This window comes from Hordeum vulgare, chromosome 1H (genome assembly GCF_904849725.1).
Source record: "Hordeum vulgare subsp. vulgare chromosome 1H, MorexV3_pseudomolecules_assembly, whole genome shotgun sequence".
Taxonomy (NCBI): Eukaryota; Viridiplantae; Streptophyta; class Magnoliopsida; order Poales; family Poaceae; genus Hordeum; species Hordeum vulgare.
The window spans coordinates 12,549,806-12,566,862 of NC_058518.1; the positions used below are offsets into that span (position 1 = coordinate 12,549,806).

General features: G+C 41.9%; 2 protein-coding genes and 1 pseudogene across 2 annotated transcripts; 2 read left to right on the top strand and 1 right to left on the bottom strand.

Moving 5' to 3' along the window:
* Window positions 1-276: 276 nt before the first annotated feature.
* LOC123395456 (protein FAR1-RELATED SEQUENCE 4-like) lies at window positions 277-3,009 on the top strand. Its single transcript, XM_045090463.1, has 4 exons — window positions 277-1,068; window positions 1,801-2,160; window positions 2,499-2,591; window positions 2,791-3,009. The coding sequence occupies exons 1-4, from the start codon at window positions 277-279 to the stop codon at window positions 3,007-3,009; spliced, it is 1,464 nt and encodes a 487-aa protein (XP_044946398.1).
* Window positions 3,010-5,060: 2,051 nt separating this feature from the next.
* Window positions 5,061-6,480, top strand: LOC123395465 (annotated as a pseudogene).
* A 145-nt stretch (window positions 6,481-6,625) lies between these two features.
* Window positions 6,626-6,956, bottom strand: LOC123404729. Its single transcript, XM_045098679.1, has one exon. The coding sequence runs from the start codon at window positions 6,941-6,943 to the stop codon at window positions 6,638-6,640; it is 306 nt and encodes a 101-aa protein (XP_044954614.1). The 5' UTR covers window positions 6,944-6,956; the 3' UTR covers window positions 6,626-6,637.
* Between the last annotated feature and the right edge of the window lie 10,101 nt (window positions 6,957-17,057).

Sequence of the window (17,057 nt, forward strand, 5' to 3'; positions counted from 1 at the left end):
TCTTGTTATGTTCAGCATGAAGGTCACAAGTTCATGGTTAACATGCCAACATTTAGGTCACTCTGTTACAAATTTAGTTTTGATTTCGTAGAAGAGTGACTTTTTTTCATGATCATAGCAATGGATGATGGAATAGTTGGTGTTCAAGAATCAAGTGACATGTATATTTCAAGTGATGACGACGGCATTAAGCAACAAAATCAAAGCAACATGGAAATTGAACATGACCATATTGAAGATCAACCAGATTCGTTACTTGGAGACCCTGAATTGGGGATGACCTTCGATACTGAGAATGAGGTGCGAGAGTACTATATCAAATATGCTAAAGCAAAAGGCTTTGGTGTGACGAGAAGAATCTCACATAGTGATGATAATGGACAAGTAAAGTACCTTACACTTTGTTGCTCTCGGTATGGTAAGACTCAATCGAACTCAAGAAATATGTTGAAGCCAAACCCAACAGCCGGGATAGGATGTGAAGCTAAAATTTATGTTACACGTGGTCCTGATGGGAAGCTTCATCTTTCAAAGGCGATTTTGGATCACAATCATGCATTGAGTCCACATAAATCTCGGTTATTTAGATGCAATAAGAAGTTAAATTTCCATGTCAAGCGCAGGCTTGAGCTGAATGACCGCGCCGGAATAAGAGTAAACAAGAATTTCAATTCTTTTGTTGTGGCAGCAGATGGTCATGAGAACCTAACTTTTGGTGAGAAAACTTGTCGCAATTTTCTAGAGATAACAAGAAGGTTAAAACTTGGTAGTGGTGATGCTGAAGCGGTTCGTGACTATTTTATCAAAATGCAATCCGACAATCCAAACTTTTTTAGTGTCATGGATGTTGATGATGAATCCCGACTTCGGAATGCTTTTTGGGCTGATGCAAGAAGCAGAGCAGTGTATGAATCTTTTCATGATGTCATTACTTTTGACACAACATACTTGGTGAACAAATATGATATGCCTTTTGCTTGTTTTGTCGGAGTGAATCATCATGGCCAATCAGTGTTGCTAGGGTGTGCTTTATTATCAAATGAAGATACTCCAACATTTGTCTGGTTATTTGAAGCATGGCTTACTTGTATGTCAAATCGCCATCCAAAAGCTATTATAACTGATCAAGCAAAAGCAATTCAGAATGGTGTGGAAGAAGTTTTCCCTGAATCTCAATATAGATGGTGCTTGTGGCACATAATGAAAAAGATACCCGAGAAGTTAGGTGGATATGATGAATATGATCACATCAAGGTTGTTGTTGGCAGGGCGGTTTACAATTCATTAACAATTACAGAGTTTGAAGTTGCTTGGATGCATATGGTTGAGAAGTATAGTCTTGATGATAATGAATGGCTTAAAGGGCTTTATGAGCATCGGAACCGTTGGGTTCCAGCTTTTGTGAAAGATGCCTTCTGGGCAGGTATGTCTACTACACAACGTAGTGAGAGTATGAATGCCTTCTTTGATGGATATGTTAACGCAAAAACTACATTGAAGCATTTTGTTAGCCAATATGAGAATGGTCTCCGTGATAAAGTTGAGAAGGAGAATATTGCTGATTTTAATTCCATCAATTCAACCATACCTTGCATCACACGCTTTGCCATCGAGAAGCAATTTCAATCAGCCTATACAAATGCAAAGTTCAAAGAATTTCAAGAAGAGCTAACAGACATTATGTATTGTGATCGGAAGTTCATAGAAAAGGAAGGGGCAATAGAAACATATGAAATAACTGAGGATGTGTTAATTGATGAGGAAAAAGGATGGAGAAAAGATATTGTGTACCATGTTTATTTCAACGAGGAAGAGTTCGAAGTTAAGTGTTCATGTCGTCGCTTCGAGTTCAGGGGTATACTCTGTAGGCATGTATTATGTGTGCTCACTCACATGAAAATCAAGGAGGTTCCTCCACAATACATTGTTGATCGGTGGAAAAAGAATGTGAAAAGAAAGCATAATTTTATCAGATGCACATATGGTGGCATGGAAGACACGCCTGTTGCAAAACGTTTTGATAGATTGTGCAATTCTTTCTACCCAGTTGCTGAGCTAGGCGGCATGTCAGATAATTCATGCAATTCTTTGATTGAAAAACTTCACACCCTCAAAGTTGAGTACTCTAGCAGCTCAAATTCTGAAAATGATAAGGAACAGGTTGGTACACAGGAAGATGCACCTTCTAGTGCGAAGGCAACAAGTAAAACTATACTAAGTCCAATAGCTGTTAGATGTGCTGGACGTCCTCCTTCATTGAGGAAAGAATCAAAGGTTGATAAGCTTATTCGTCAAGCAAACGAAAAGAAGAAGAAAGCTGAACAAAGAGACAAGAAAAAAGCTGAACAAGAGAAGAAGAAAGCTGAACAAAAGAAAATGAAAAAAGAAGAACAGGAGAAGAAGAAAGCTGAACAAAAGGTATTGTAGCCTATATTACGTGTGATCACAAACTACTTTTTTCTTCTTGTAAAAACTCACTAATGTTGCACTTATTTCAGGCTCACTCCATGAATTTAAACAAGAAAAGGTCCAATAATAAAAGGAAACAATCAGACGCTAATATTCTAGAACAAGATCTTATGGAACATGCGGTATTTGATTCTTGTTCTCCGTTCTACAATAATACTATTTTTTATAGCTAATAGATCTGCAATCTGAAACAGAGTCAGGAAGCAATTTATTTGGATGACATAGCTTGTAGTAGCACAGTTCAGGTATTTTATTTTGTCAAATTTTGATTTGCAGTAAAAACTTGGTAATCCATTAATATAATGACTTTATTTGGCACAGGGATCATTTGACTTTGGCATAGCGACTGGCAACATAAATCCAACCCCAGCAGCTGCAATACCATATGAAGGTTCATCATCAATGGTTATGCCTCCAATTCTAGGAGAATATACAAGTATGATGTTTCAGGTTCAGCAAGCATCGACTGTACTGTCCAGTCCTGCAGAATTACGCTTCAATGGAATTGGAGGGCTCAACAATACGACGGATCAGATTTAGACATGATTTATGTAATTTGAAGATGTTTGATGCAGTATTTTTCTATGCACTTGGCAACTTTAATGTAATATTTGATGGAGTATATGTTTTGTCATCTTGTTTTCCCTAATGTACTACAAAATTATTTATAGGATTGTAAATTTTCATGGATATTTGTGTGCGCACATTGCTGGTAGTTTATCAAGTATAAGCACACTGGAGATTCACGTCAGCCCTTCTTTTCATATCTCTGAATATTTTGATCTCTGAAACTGCACTTTGTGTCTCTAATCATCTCTGTGTAAAGCTGAACAAAGTCCAGAGCTTTGATGTGGCCCAGCCAAGCTACCAACAGGATGCAAAGCAGAACAAAATTCAGACCAAAGCAGCACGGTACAATTTCTAAGCAACAAACTTATGTAGCTCGTCGATCTGGCCCAGCCATGGCCTGAGACCGAAGAGGTTGACCGACTGGACGCTCGACAGCAAGTTGACCAGCGTCGTCGGCCACCACACGACGAGTCAGTACATCGAATTTGGCTACATGGGACTTCACCAAGGCGCCGCCAGCGTCCATACGAGGAGGCCGCCTCGTCGCCAAGAGCCGGCCGTGACGCTGTCAACGATTAGGAGATCACCTCCCCACATCGGAGGAGCCATGCATGGCGCATCCAACTAGTACGAGACTGCCTCTCCGCCTCAGAGTAGCCCGTTGTCGCGCCGCGGAAGATATCTTCGCGTCCGGCAGTAACAGAGGAACTCGCCGCGTTGCGCTGCCGATCGATGGGAAACTCGCCGCGTCGCGCGGCCGTCGGGCCGATCTATGCCTGGCATCTATCGTCTGGGGGTTGCGTTTGTTTTTTCACAGCAAGTAATTTTTATGCCCGCAATTATTTCTGTTTCTCGCTCCAAACGCAATAATGCTACACTCACGTAGAGCTACGTGAGTTTACGTGCTGATTAGGATCGACGCTGACCTGGCCGCGCATACCGTCTGGAGCGAGAAACAGAAATAATTGCGGGCATAAAAATTATTTGTGGTGAAAAAACAAACGCAACCCCCAGGCGATAGATGTCACGCACAGATCGGTCCGACGGTCGCGCGACGCGGCGAGTAACCTGCCGCTAATTATGCAAGGGGAAAACAGAAAGGCACAGACAGATCCGTGTTTCCACATTTTAAGATCGCCGCCTTCAACTTTTGATCATCTGTACTGTTGAACGAAATTTCCACGCGTTGCCGATCACAGTGCTTGCATCGTTGGTGGCCTGCGTGGTGTGCCTGGCCTAGCTGACGACGGGGAGGATACAAGGTTCAGTCTGCTGCTACTGCTGTTGTTCGCTATATTCTGTATTCTGCGTTTAAGTCAGGAGTATTGTTCATGGTTAAATATATGTGTTGTTATTGTTTGACCATTGGTGTTAGATAGACACTACTAGTAATGCTAAGGTCGTGATGGTAATCTAGTACCCTTGCTGATTTTCATAGCTGCTCATGTGTACGTATCCTGAATTCCTGATGCTTGCTGAGCTGGTGATGGGTGGTTCTGCTTCTCGAATCCAATCTTTAATGGAGATTCCTCCCAGGATTGATGAGGAGATCTGCTAATTTTGTGATTAGTTTGACCATTCGTGTATGCAGATGCTGGTAATGCTACGGTCGTGGTGGTAATCTAGTACTCCGGTTGCACGCCGGTGGGCAGTTCGTGCAGGAGTTAAAAATCCCTGCGAGGTCGCTTGATCCGAATACGATACACTGCTTTCGTCAAATATGTGTACTGTTATCGATTTAATCGTCTTGTTATGTTCAGCATGAAGGTCACAAGTTCATGGTTAACATGCCAACATTTAGGTCACTCTGTTACAAATTTAGTTTTGATTTCGTAGAAGAGTGACTTTTTTTCATGATCATAGCAATGGATGATGGAATAGTTGGTGTTCAAGAATCAAGTGACATGTCTATTTCAAGTGATGACGACGGCATTAAGCAACAAAATCAAAGCAACATGGAAATTGAACATGACCATATTGAAGATCAACCAGATTCGTTACTTGGAGACCCTGAATTGGGGATGACCTTCGATACTGAGAATGAGGTGCGAGAGTACTATATCAAATATGCTAAAGCAAAAGGCTTTGGTGTGACGAGAAGAAGCTCACATAGTGATGATAATGGACAAGTAAAGTACCTTACACTTTGTTGCTCTCGGTATGGTAAGACTTAATCGAACTCAAGAAATATGTTGAAGCCAAACCCAACAGCCGGGATAGGATGTGAAGCTAAAATTTATGTTACACGTGGTCCTGATGGGAAGCTTCATCTTTCAAAGGCGATTTTGGATCACAATCATGCATTGAGTCCACATAAATCTCGGTTATTTAGATGCAATAAGAAGTTAAATTTCCATGTCAAGCGCAGGCTTGAGCTGAATGACCGCGCCGGAATAAGAGTAAACAAGAATTTCAATTCTTTTGTTGTGGCAGCAGATGGTCATGAGAACCTAACTTTTGGTGAGAAAACTTGTCGCAATTTTCTAGAGAAAACAAGAAGGTTAAAATTTGGTAGTGGTGATGCTGAAGCGGTTCGTGACTATTTTATCAAAATGCAATCCGACAATCCAAACTTTTTTAGTGTCATGGATGTTGATGATGAATCCCGACTTCGGAATGTTTTTTGGGATGATGCAAGAAGCAGAGCAGTGTATGAATCTTTTCATGATGTCATTACTTTTGACACAACATACTTGGTGAACAAATATGATATGCCTTTTGCTTGTTTTGTCGGAGTGAATCATCATGGCCAATCAGTGCTGCTAGGGTGTGCTTTATTATCAAATGAAGATACTCCAACATTTGTCTGGTTATTTGAAGCATGGCTTACTTGTATGTCAAATCGCCATCCAAAAGCTATTATAACTGATCAAGCAAAAGCAATTCAGAATGGTGTGGAAGAAGTTTTCCCTGAATCTCGATATAGATGGTGCTTGTGCTAGTTTCATCATGGATGGCCGAGTCTTAGAGCGTACCGGTTCGGCCGTTGCTATGAAATCGGATGCATGAAATGTTGCTCACCGGAGACGAAACAGGGGTGCTGCCGGAGTTAGAGAAGAAACGCATCGAATCAAGGACGCTGCTACAGATCTGGTGGATGATTTCTGATTCAAATACTCTCAGCAGCAGGATCGGGAGGCCGCAGGATCGGGAGGCCACCACACAGCTTCCATAGCAGCACCACATAGCAGTCTCCCATGGCAGCATGGGTCCATCATTGCAACCTCGCCGGAGCTTCCGACGACCGCCGCGGCGCTCCACTGCAACCTCGCCGGAGCTTCAGCTACCGACCCGGCGCTTCACTGCAACCTCGTCGGAGCTTCATTCCAACCTTGTCGGAGCTCGAACGACCGTTGGCGGTTCACTGCAGCTCCGGCGGCCCTTCAACGCAACTCTGCGCCGCGAGCTCCATGGCAACACCTCGACGTGCGCCACCAGTGAAGCTGTGCCATGCCAACGCAGCGAGCTCCATGGCAACACCTCGACGTGTGCCACCGACGGAGCTTCACTGCGCCACGCCGGCGTGGCGGGCTTCATGGCAGCATCTCGATGTGCGCCACCGGTGGAGCTTCACTGCGCCACGCCGGTGCCACGAGCTTCATGGCAGCACCACGATGGCGTCCGACGAAGCGTCAATGCAGTGCTGCCACCGCGCACGGCGGTGCTCCAACGCAGTGAGACGCCGATGGGGTTGCTGTGGTGAAGCACATGGCAGGGACGGGCGGATGAACATGCGACGGCGATGCGCGTGCTTCGTCGTTTGCAGCACCGGCGGACACCATTGCATCCCCCGGTGAAGCCGCAACACCAGCGCGGCGGAGCTCCACTGCAGCCGCGGCAGCGATGCGCGGTGCTCCAATGTAGCGTCGGCAGCCCGTCGACGCGGAGGTGGCGGCGTTGCCATGGGACTCCTCTCTCGGGAGTGACGAACAGGGGTGGAGGAGGGGAAAAATGTGTGGAACAAGACGTTCGGGAATAGATAAGGTCATGGAGGGGAAGCGGTGGATGGTCGCAGAGGCACGTGTCAAACGCAGAGGGTGGTTTACATGTGGTGATAATCAACCAGTTTATTTTGATGCTTTTTCTTGAATCAATCGATTCTGGATCGGCTCCGGTGTCCCAGATGAACACGCTGCAAGGTAGAGGATGACAGGGTGGGACCCATAGTCAGTGGCGGAGAGCTGAGAAAGAAAAACAGAAAAAAAGGAAGTGGAGGGGTGGGTGCTCGCTGGGCTAAATGGGCCGGTCTGCTATTTCAATAATTCGCATGTGCGAGGTATAGAAATGGGCTTCGTCTGTTGTGCTTCTGTAGCCCAAGGTGAAGAGTAAACACTACGAAAACTAAATCGTGCATAGGAAAGTCTCTTGGCTAAAATAAAATATCAGTTAAATTCCTAAAATACTATAAACACACAGGAAAACACTATAGCTACATAAAAATAATGAACAATTTTTAGAGACCAAAACTAAATAAAATACACACAAAACTTTTGTAAATTATATTTTGGGGCTTTGTAAATGTTCCACAAAACATGTTAAAACTTCAGAGATAAAACCAAATAACAGTTAAAGAATCTGCAAACAAAATATATTGAAGGAGTCATATTTCCTTCTCTCATAATATTTTATTTTTTGAATGAGAATTGTTGTCAATATTCAAAATCGAAATGAGAGAATACTCAATTACTCCACCAATATTATTATTTGAGGAAGTCATATCATCCTCTCTCATTTTTGAATTGGAAATTCCTGAACATTATAGGAGCTTCTCATCCGATTTTTGGCAACTTCCGGGATGTTCTTCCCCTGATTAATTTTTCTGTTTTTTCTTGTCTTATGATTTTTTTCTTATATTTCGAAAATTACTTGATTTCGTCAACATTTTTAATTTTTTTGAAAATTTATGAAAACACAAAAATTACATGAATTCATGATTTTTTTTACAAATTTAAAAATATATTTGTTAACACTATTTAATTTATGAATTTTTTAATTTAATGAACTGTATTCAAATTTATAAATATATTTTCAAATTTTTAAACAGTTTTACTAATTTGGAAAACTGTATAAATGTTTAAACATTTTTTAAATACATGAACTATTTGGAATTGTGGTACTTTTTTGAATGCTTGAAAAATTTAAAATTTATGAACTTAATGTGAATTCCTGAACATTTTATTAATTCTTCCATATTTATCAAATTCATGTACATTTTATAAATTATGGAGAAAAATAGAATCCTCTAATATTTTATGAATCTGAAAACAGGTTTCAAATATTATAAAGAAATCTTGAGTCTGTTAACAAGTTTTTAGACTTATGAAGAAACAAGTTTTTGGGTTTAAAACTCAAGTTGTTGAGTATGAAAAAGTTACAAAAAAGCTAACATTGGAGAAGTGCTGGCAAAACGAAAAATTTCGATGAGCTCGTTTTATAATTTGCTAGTTAAAACGAAAATCCGGGAAGAAAACTAGTTAGAGAACATAGAAGTTCCTTCATATTCAAGCGCAAAGGAAAGGAACATGTTCTTGATGCATGAATCACTTGCTGAGGATGAATTCACAAGGACCTTAGGCCTAGTACTTTTCGCTTGATTCTGGTGATTCTAGGTTTGGAAAATCAAAAGCTTAAAAGAACTCGATTTGATTGTCTAAAATCATCACACAATCGCTAGAATCGGTAGTGCAATCGAAAATCGCGTGCAAACCTTGATTCTGGCGATTCTGGACACTTCCATAAAATAAAACGATCCAGTTTGAGACAATACACCTATTTCAAACGCAAATTACAAGGGAAATGCCACCAGAGGCTAGCCGCACGAACGAAAACGAGTCGTGCGACTCCTTCCTCTTGCCCTGCATCCCCCACTCCCCGCTCATCCTCGTGGTGGGGTTCCAGGGGCGCCGCCACCCGAGTGCCCGCCCTAGCAGCTCCTCCGCCAGCCCAACGCCGACCCTCCGCCCCACTCCTCCGCTCCGCACGCTCGCCTCCAGGCCGGGAGCCGCTGCTCCGCCCCGTTTGGTGTTCTCAAGATGAAATGACTAATTCTCGGAGGCATACCACGGTACAAACCAGATGCCCAAAAGATGATTGTCACTTCATACATGTGTCTCCACAACTTCATTCGTGATAGCTAGCTGCATGATGAGCATTTTGATAACTTTGATAATGATGCGTATGTGCAACCCCATTGCCATTTACAGGCACCAACGCTCTACCACCCGAAGATGATGGTACCATGGCCGCAACACGTGAGGCTATTGCTACCAGTCTTGTACCAGGAGATTAGTCAATCTATTTGTACTGGAACTTCTTTTGTAGCAAAGAAAACGCGAAAACCTTCGTTACTGTAATATTTATCTATCTAAGATATTCATAAATCGTATTCATGCTCATATTTTATGATAAATTGTTTGAAACATCTAAGTGTTAGCAATCCAGCATCCAATTTTTGTTCAGAGGCGTTAATGATATTTCAACATACAACTTGCCCATAATATCAGACCACAATCTCCGACAAGAACTCGATGGCTGATTCAGGCTGATTTTGAAGGAAGATGATTGTGGTAAAGTTTCCCAAAAGCTGATCCTGGAGAATCAAAAGTTGAAAAGAACTCTGCCTTAGTGTCGTTGTGGGCTATTTGAAAGGTCATACATAAGGATATATACCAGTCGCCTCTTTTGATTTTCTTCATTTCTATCTCAATTTAATGTGTTTCCTTTAAATTTCTATGTTCCTTTGTTTTTATTATTGTTTTTATTTTTCTTCAGTTTTCTTTCGTTTATTTTGCTTCTTTCTCTTTTTTTTGTATACATTGGCAAAAAATTATATGTTTAACCATTTTCAATACATGATTTATGTTTAAAAAATGCATGTTTAATGACTTTTTTTATACACATTGTATATTTTCTGTATATGTTAGGAACATTATTTTTACAGCTTGAACATTTCTTAAGTGTATGATTAAGATCGTTTGTTACGCGATCATCATTTTTTTTATGTTTTGATGTTCCATTTTTCAATCCATGTTCTACATTATTTATATACACCAGAATATTTTTTACATGTGTATCATTATTTAAATAGATGATTAATTTTTTCTCAAATAGTTTGTCTTTGATGACTACTTTTTCCGTACACATTATACATTTTCGTATGTGTCTCGAACAGTTCCAATTTTTTTGAAATACACGATTAAATTTTTTTGATATATGTTAAATAATTTGTTTAAAACTAGCAAAATAATCAAAGATTTACTTTTTTTGTGAGAATCAAAGATTTACTTACAAAAATACTCCCTCTGTAAACTAATATAAGAGCGTTTAGATTACTATAGGGGTTCCATGCCACCGACAAATGAGAGGAGCTTAGGCAATAAAATTTAGAGGTGTGGCTGGCCCAATATTATGGCAGGCCTTGGCTTGTCAAGAAGCGCTCTCACTTTCCCTTGACTTATCACTTGCAGCTATACATATAGCTTGAGACTGTCAAGGTGTGATCAAAGATATCCATGAAAATACCGGTGGGCTACACTCTAGCATTATCAAGGAGATTCATCTTACATCTTAGCAGTTCTCTCGCTATTCCATCATCTTCAAAGGAGGAGAAACTAACGTTGAGTCACATAGCCTCGCTAGACATAATCTATGCCTTTTTTTAGATGCCATGTGTGGCTCCTTAATCCTCCAGATCTGCGTTGTATCCCTATAAACTTTTTTAATCAATAAAGTGAAGTGTGTTTAGACTAAAAATAGCTAGAGGAGCTTAGGTGTTTTTTTAGAAAAGGAGGATGAGCCCCGACTTGTGCATCTGGAAGATGCATGCAGTTATTTTATTAACTATTCATAAAGACCTTACAAAACAATACATCAATATATCTGAAGCCGTCATCTTGGCAACATCTATCGCTACTCCTATCCAATGATGAAGGGGTGCCGAATGTCCGAACTGAATACTAAATAGACATCACACCAAAGTCTCACATCTAAAGCTGGATGCCCCGATCAAGCCACATACCGGGTCTAGGGCACAAATCGGTTTGATGCACTCTCATAGGTCGTGGTCGTCGTCTTTCATCATCCATCTTCAGAGCACGTACTGACACATTGACCTTGCCAAGCCTGCCATCGATGCCCTCGCGGCGCTAGACAATGCCTCCACCGTACGCGCATTCATCATCATCCATCCGTCATTGAGACTTTGATGCGCCTCGCCGCCGAGACTCTACGACGTTGATGTGTCACAGGGAACATCGCTGCATCGTAGATGCCGTCCACTGGTCCCTCGAGCCTATGTACACCTCCAAGAATGACACCCTTAAGAGGGGTACGACACATGAGTAGCGAATAGAGGGTCTAAAGCTTGTCTCCAATGATGCCTTCAAGAAGGGGATGACGTAGAAAGACGCCGCCATCGCCGACCTTGGCAACGTCCCAAGAGTAGGGTTTTCACCCGGATCCTCTTGAGGACCCTCCATCCAACATCGTGTGCATGGAACCGCTACCAATCATCGTCGCCACGCATGAAGGTCGTACCAGTCGGATCGGATCTGACAGGAGACCAGGCCCACCACACCCCCGCCACCGGGATCAGATTTGATCTAACCCACCGCCGCTGCGGGTACGCAACCAATGTACAACGGGCCGACTCCACCGCATAGTCCCGATGAGGCCGCCGCCACCGTGATCTGCCACCGCTGAGCTGTCGATCCCCGCGCCCGCTTGACTCCGCCTCCTGTCGAGACCGCCCCGCACCAGCCCTTCAAGGCGGAAAGAACGGGATCCTGCCTCCGACTACCGTAAGGGGCTTGCATCGGCCGCCCCGACCGACGACGAGGTTGGCGGAATGTGGTGAGGAGGCTAGGGGAAGGAGATCCCCGCCGCCGCCCGAGTTGCCCGTGGGAGGGGGGCGCGGGGCTGGGAGTTGTGAGATTAGTCCTCTCACGCTTGAGTGCCTAACAAAAATGATACATAAGTACTGGAGAGGAGTGATTCACAGGAAACGACGAACTCACTTGGTGTCATGGGACATCATGCTTAGGCCCAAATCATATGGAAAATTGGACTCCAAGATATGAAACCGTTTACTTTGTGGGCAAGCCCGGCCTGGCCCGGAAATTTCGGACTGAGTTTGGGTTGGTATGGCCGGGCCAGGTTTCTCATGGCCAAGTCTACCCTTAATAGATTCTTGATAGATGTTGGCAATGCGTCCTCGACATGGCAAACTATTGTATATGGGCTTGAGCTGCTAAAGTAAGATCATTTGAAGGATCGGAAACGGTTCCCAAGTTCGAATATGGCATGATCCTTGGATCCTTCGTGACCACTCATGACGCCGATAACTGCAAAGCGACGGTGCCAACAAGTGGGTCGCTGATGTTCTCAACCCCCGATGGCACGCCCTACTCCAGCTGCACTTTTATCAGCCAGACATCGAGAGTATTCTACAGATTAAGACGTCCAACAAACTTGAAGCGGACTTCCTTGCATGGCATCCCAAGTTCCCGCTAAACGAGTGTGCTTCTCCAACATGGATTTTGTTTACGGGGTGTTTCGTTTCAAGGGACTAGACTTTTTTTTTAGTCCCAGGGACTAAAGAAAAAAGTTCCTTCAGTAAAGTCTTTTTTTAGTTCCTTAAATAAAAGTCCCTCCTGTTTGATTACATAGGAACTAAAAGAATTTTTTTTTATTCTAGTCTCTGTAAACAAACAAGGCCTTAACTGTATCCATGCACAATTCAAATCATGGCCTCCCATCACGCCTGGTTTCAAATTGAGTAGGCCCACCTAGCCATCCAATGTATCCCACAGTCACATGATATTCTCTCGCCCGTATATGAAATCATATTTCAACAGCTGTGGGATCGGGTCTTATAGATTCTTCTTTTACTAGGCCATGTAGTACCATGTGCTTTAGATTCTTGTCACCCGCACTGCAACCCACCATTTGTAAGGTGGCATGAGAAACCGCTATTTTTATGCTATGTTTAACCATGGTGTGGCTGACCCAATATTATCGGAGGCTTTGGCTTGTCAAGAAGCGCTCTCACTTGTCCTTAACTTATCACTTGCAGATATACAGATAGCTTCAGACTGTCAAGGTGTGACCAAAGATATCCATGAAAATACAGGTGGGCTACACTCTAGCATTATTAAGGAGATTAATCTTACGTCTTAGCAGTTCTCTCGCTGTTCCATCATCTTTGAAAGAGGAGAAACTAATCTGGAGTCACATAGCCTTGCTACGCATAGTCTATGCCTTTTTTCAGGACGCCATGTGTGGCTCCTTAATCCTTCAGATCTACATTGTATCCCTATGAACTTTTTTAATCAATAAAATGGAGTGTGTTTAGAATACAAATAAAGTTCTACCTAAAAGGGAGTTAAAATGAGGCACCCTGTATCAGAAACTACCATCTCTAAATTACATAACTAGGTACTTTTTCCTCTCCGCCTCTTGAACTTTCCCGTAGGCAAGTACGAGCTTGTAGTGTGGGCGTGGGCAGGTCGCGAGATACCGATTTGATTATATTCATTCCATATAGCGTTGTGATAACTGAGAACTCCTTATTTTGGTGGGCCATGTGAGTGTCTACACAATGCTTATTTGTATACATATTATTGCACATACAAACTTGTTATAACAATGTTGTATAATGCATGTGTAGGATGGTTTTGGACTGAGGAAGCAATTTTTGGTGCATATTTTAAAGTATGAAGAGAATGAAGCTAAAAACAATATCCCATCCATTGAACGAAGCATCATAGATCGCATGTATAGATGGACCTTCATTGCTTCAAAAGATGGACCTTCAAGACATGCTTATTTCTGATTTTTAAAATATACTTTTGTGACCATTATAATACAATTTGTGTGTGAACATGAATTTTATGCGGAGACATGTTTATGGACCGCGTGTTACACACGTTCTCATTTAGTTGGGAATCACACACGTTTAAATGGCTCGGTGAAAAAACTCATTAAATAAAAATCAGATTCAAAATAGATGTTTTTACTATAGATTATGATACGTGTGTTGGATCCCAAATATGTCACACTTTAAAAAAATATTTTGTAGCCATCTGAATTTTTTGATAAAAATATTTTACTATGATGCCATGCGAACTCATTTTATTTAAGACGTGCGTTGCACGTGCATGATTACTAGTCCTATTAAATGATGAAATATTCTCCATGGTTACGGTGCAATCATAAGCAAGGGACATCCGCTAAGAAACAACCTTATACCCTAAGATCCTACTCTAGGATGTGACCGACTCCACCGTCATAACGTTATAGCTGGAAAGTCTCGTTTCGGACAAATCGGAGGAAATATTTTTAAGAATTAGGGTATACATGTGTTTTGGGTGTTCCTAGGGGTTACCTTCACACAATCAAGCAAAAAGTTTCACTTTGCTGCCCCTTTCTGACGCCAGAATCTTTGTAAGAGCTAGGGCATTTTGTCTTTTGAAACAATTAATTAAAAAGTGCAAAATTAATTATGCAACTTCCTATCAAAATTATACTATATTGTTATGCATTTCGTTTATTTTCCAATTGGTTATTCATTTTACAATGGAGTAATGGCCACTGAGGAGCGGGACAAAGCTGTTCTTGGTTTCAAGGGATGGTAAGGGTGGGGCTTCACCCAGCAATAATTGATCTATGGCCAAGCCAAGTTTACTAGAGATGCAAGGTAACTAGTATGAGCTCTAGTAAAATTTTGATATCAAGGGGAATTGTAAAAGGCATTAAAAGAGGGTTTTTACCAAATCACGAGAAGGTGTTTGATGCTGTTTTGGGAAAGTAAAAGGGTTCTTCTTGTCTTGAGATTTAACAGGATCAAAGGGTAGATGGAAATGAGGTTGATCGCCCATTTTGGGATTATATGATGAAAGTTGCCAATGTAAACTTTCTAAACCCTAGAAATGGGCAGGAATAGATTTTCCTAGATCTGGTTATGCAAATCTATTCCCCTAATGCACCATTTGGTGTGGTGGCATTACTTCAGGAATAGAGTGTGTCCAAAATGTTTGCAACCAATTGAGGAAACTTGACAATGCAAAATTTCTTAATTCTAGCTAGAAATCAACATAAATGGGTTTGGGAGGATTTGGACAAGTGGATCTATTCTCCATGATGCACCACTTGGTGTGGACACATTATTAGGTGATTAGAACATGTCCACAATGTTTGAGAATAATTGGAGAAACTTGGCAATGTAAACTTGTCCAAGTTTCGACCTGGACACAGATGGTTTTGGAGTATGTTTGTGAATCATATTAATTTGGATTGAGACGAAACTTGGCAAGGTCATCATATATATCATGTGTGACTTACTAGAATTTTCTTGGAATTATTTAAGAATATTTCTTATAGAAATATTTTAAATACTTCAAATGAACAGAAATGGTTTTGGAGGGATTTGTACAATATTTTGTAACATACTGATAAAGAACTATTTAAAATATCCTAGAAATTCTCAAATTGAACAAACTAATAGAACACACTAGTATTAAACAATAAGAAAAATAATCATTCAAAAATCTATTTTCAAATTAAAGTTATTCACAAACGAGTGATTCACACAAATTTCAAACAATTCAAATTTAAACTATTCAAATTTGAAAACCAATGGCACTAACAGAAAGTTTATAATTTTTATGACCTAAGGCAAAAAGATTCACTCAAAAACACTAAACATTCTAAATGTTATTCAAAATCTAAAAACAAAAATTGTTATGTTTAAAAAAAGAAGAAAACAAATAAAGAAAGAAATAAAACCAAAGGTCCACCTCCCCACACGGAATTTGGATCATCGATAAGGAGGACCTTTAGTCCCGAGTGGTGATACCAGCAGGGACTAAAGAGTATTTAGTCCCGGTTGGTATCACCAACTGGGACTAAAGGTCTCCCCCTATATAAGCGCGTGTTCTTGCGGTGCCCATTACCACCCGGGAGAACATGGCAGTTCAACGCCACCAGGCTGCTGAAATCCTCTCCGACGCCGTCGCCGATCCACTCGTAGCCATCGGTGATTGCCGTCTCTCAGCTCCCTGCTTGTTGCTGCACTGTCGCCGCGCCTGCACCACCTCGCCCGCGTCTACCCCCACGCCGCCTCCAGACCCTCCGCTGCCCGATCACCTCCGTCGACCGAGCCTCTTCATCGGTCGCCTCGCCTCCGCCACCCGAGCCTCTTCATCGGCCGCCTCGCCTCCGCCACCCGAGCCCATCCGTCGGCTGCCTCGCCCCACCGCCCAGACTGCGCTCCGCCCAGGCCCTGCCGGTGAGAACCCACTGGCCAGCCCCTTCGAGCATTTTTTCTTTTTTCTCGCAATATATGATGATTCAATTTGCAATATGTTTATATGTATGATGAATATATGATGATATGCATGTTCTATGATGTTGTTAAAAGTTGTATGATAATATGTTGTTTATACTAATAATTAATTAATTTGCAATATGTTGTTTATATGTATGATGATAAATTAATTAGCAATATGCATGACCATAAATTAATTTGCAATATGTATGATAAGCATATGTATGATGATAAATAAATTTGCAATATGGTGTCCCCGACGATCGCCGGTGAGGAGTACCCGACGATCGCTGGTGATGAGTCCCCGACGATCGCCGATGAGGATCGAATCCCCGACAATCACCGGTGAGGATCGAGTCTCCGACGATCGTCAGAGGAGTCTCCGACGATCGCCGGTGAGGAGTCCCCGATGATCGCTGGGGAGGAGTCCCCGACAATCGTCGGCAAGGAGTCCCCGATGATCACCGGTGAGGATTCCCCGACAATCGCCGACAAGGAGTCCCGGATGATCACCGGTGAGGACTCCCCGACGATCGCTAGTGAGGAGTCCCAGACAACCACCGCAAAGCGCCATGTCCGGGATGATGCCTGACCTAGGAATTTGTTTTCATAGGAATTTGTTCTCGCATAGGTTATTAAATATGAGTAGCATAATAAAATGAAAATTATCGCATATGAATTTGTTTTCATAGGA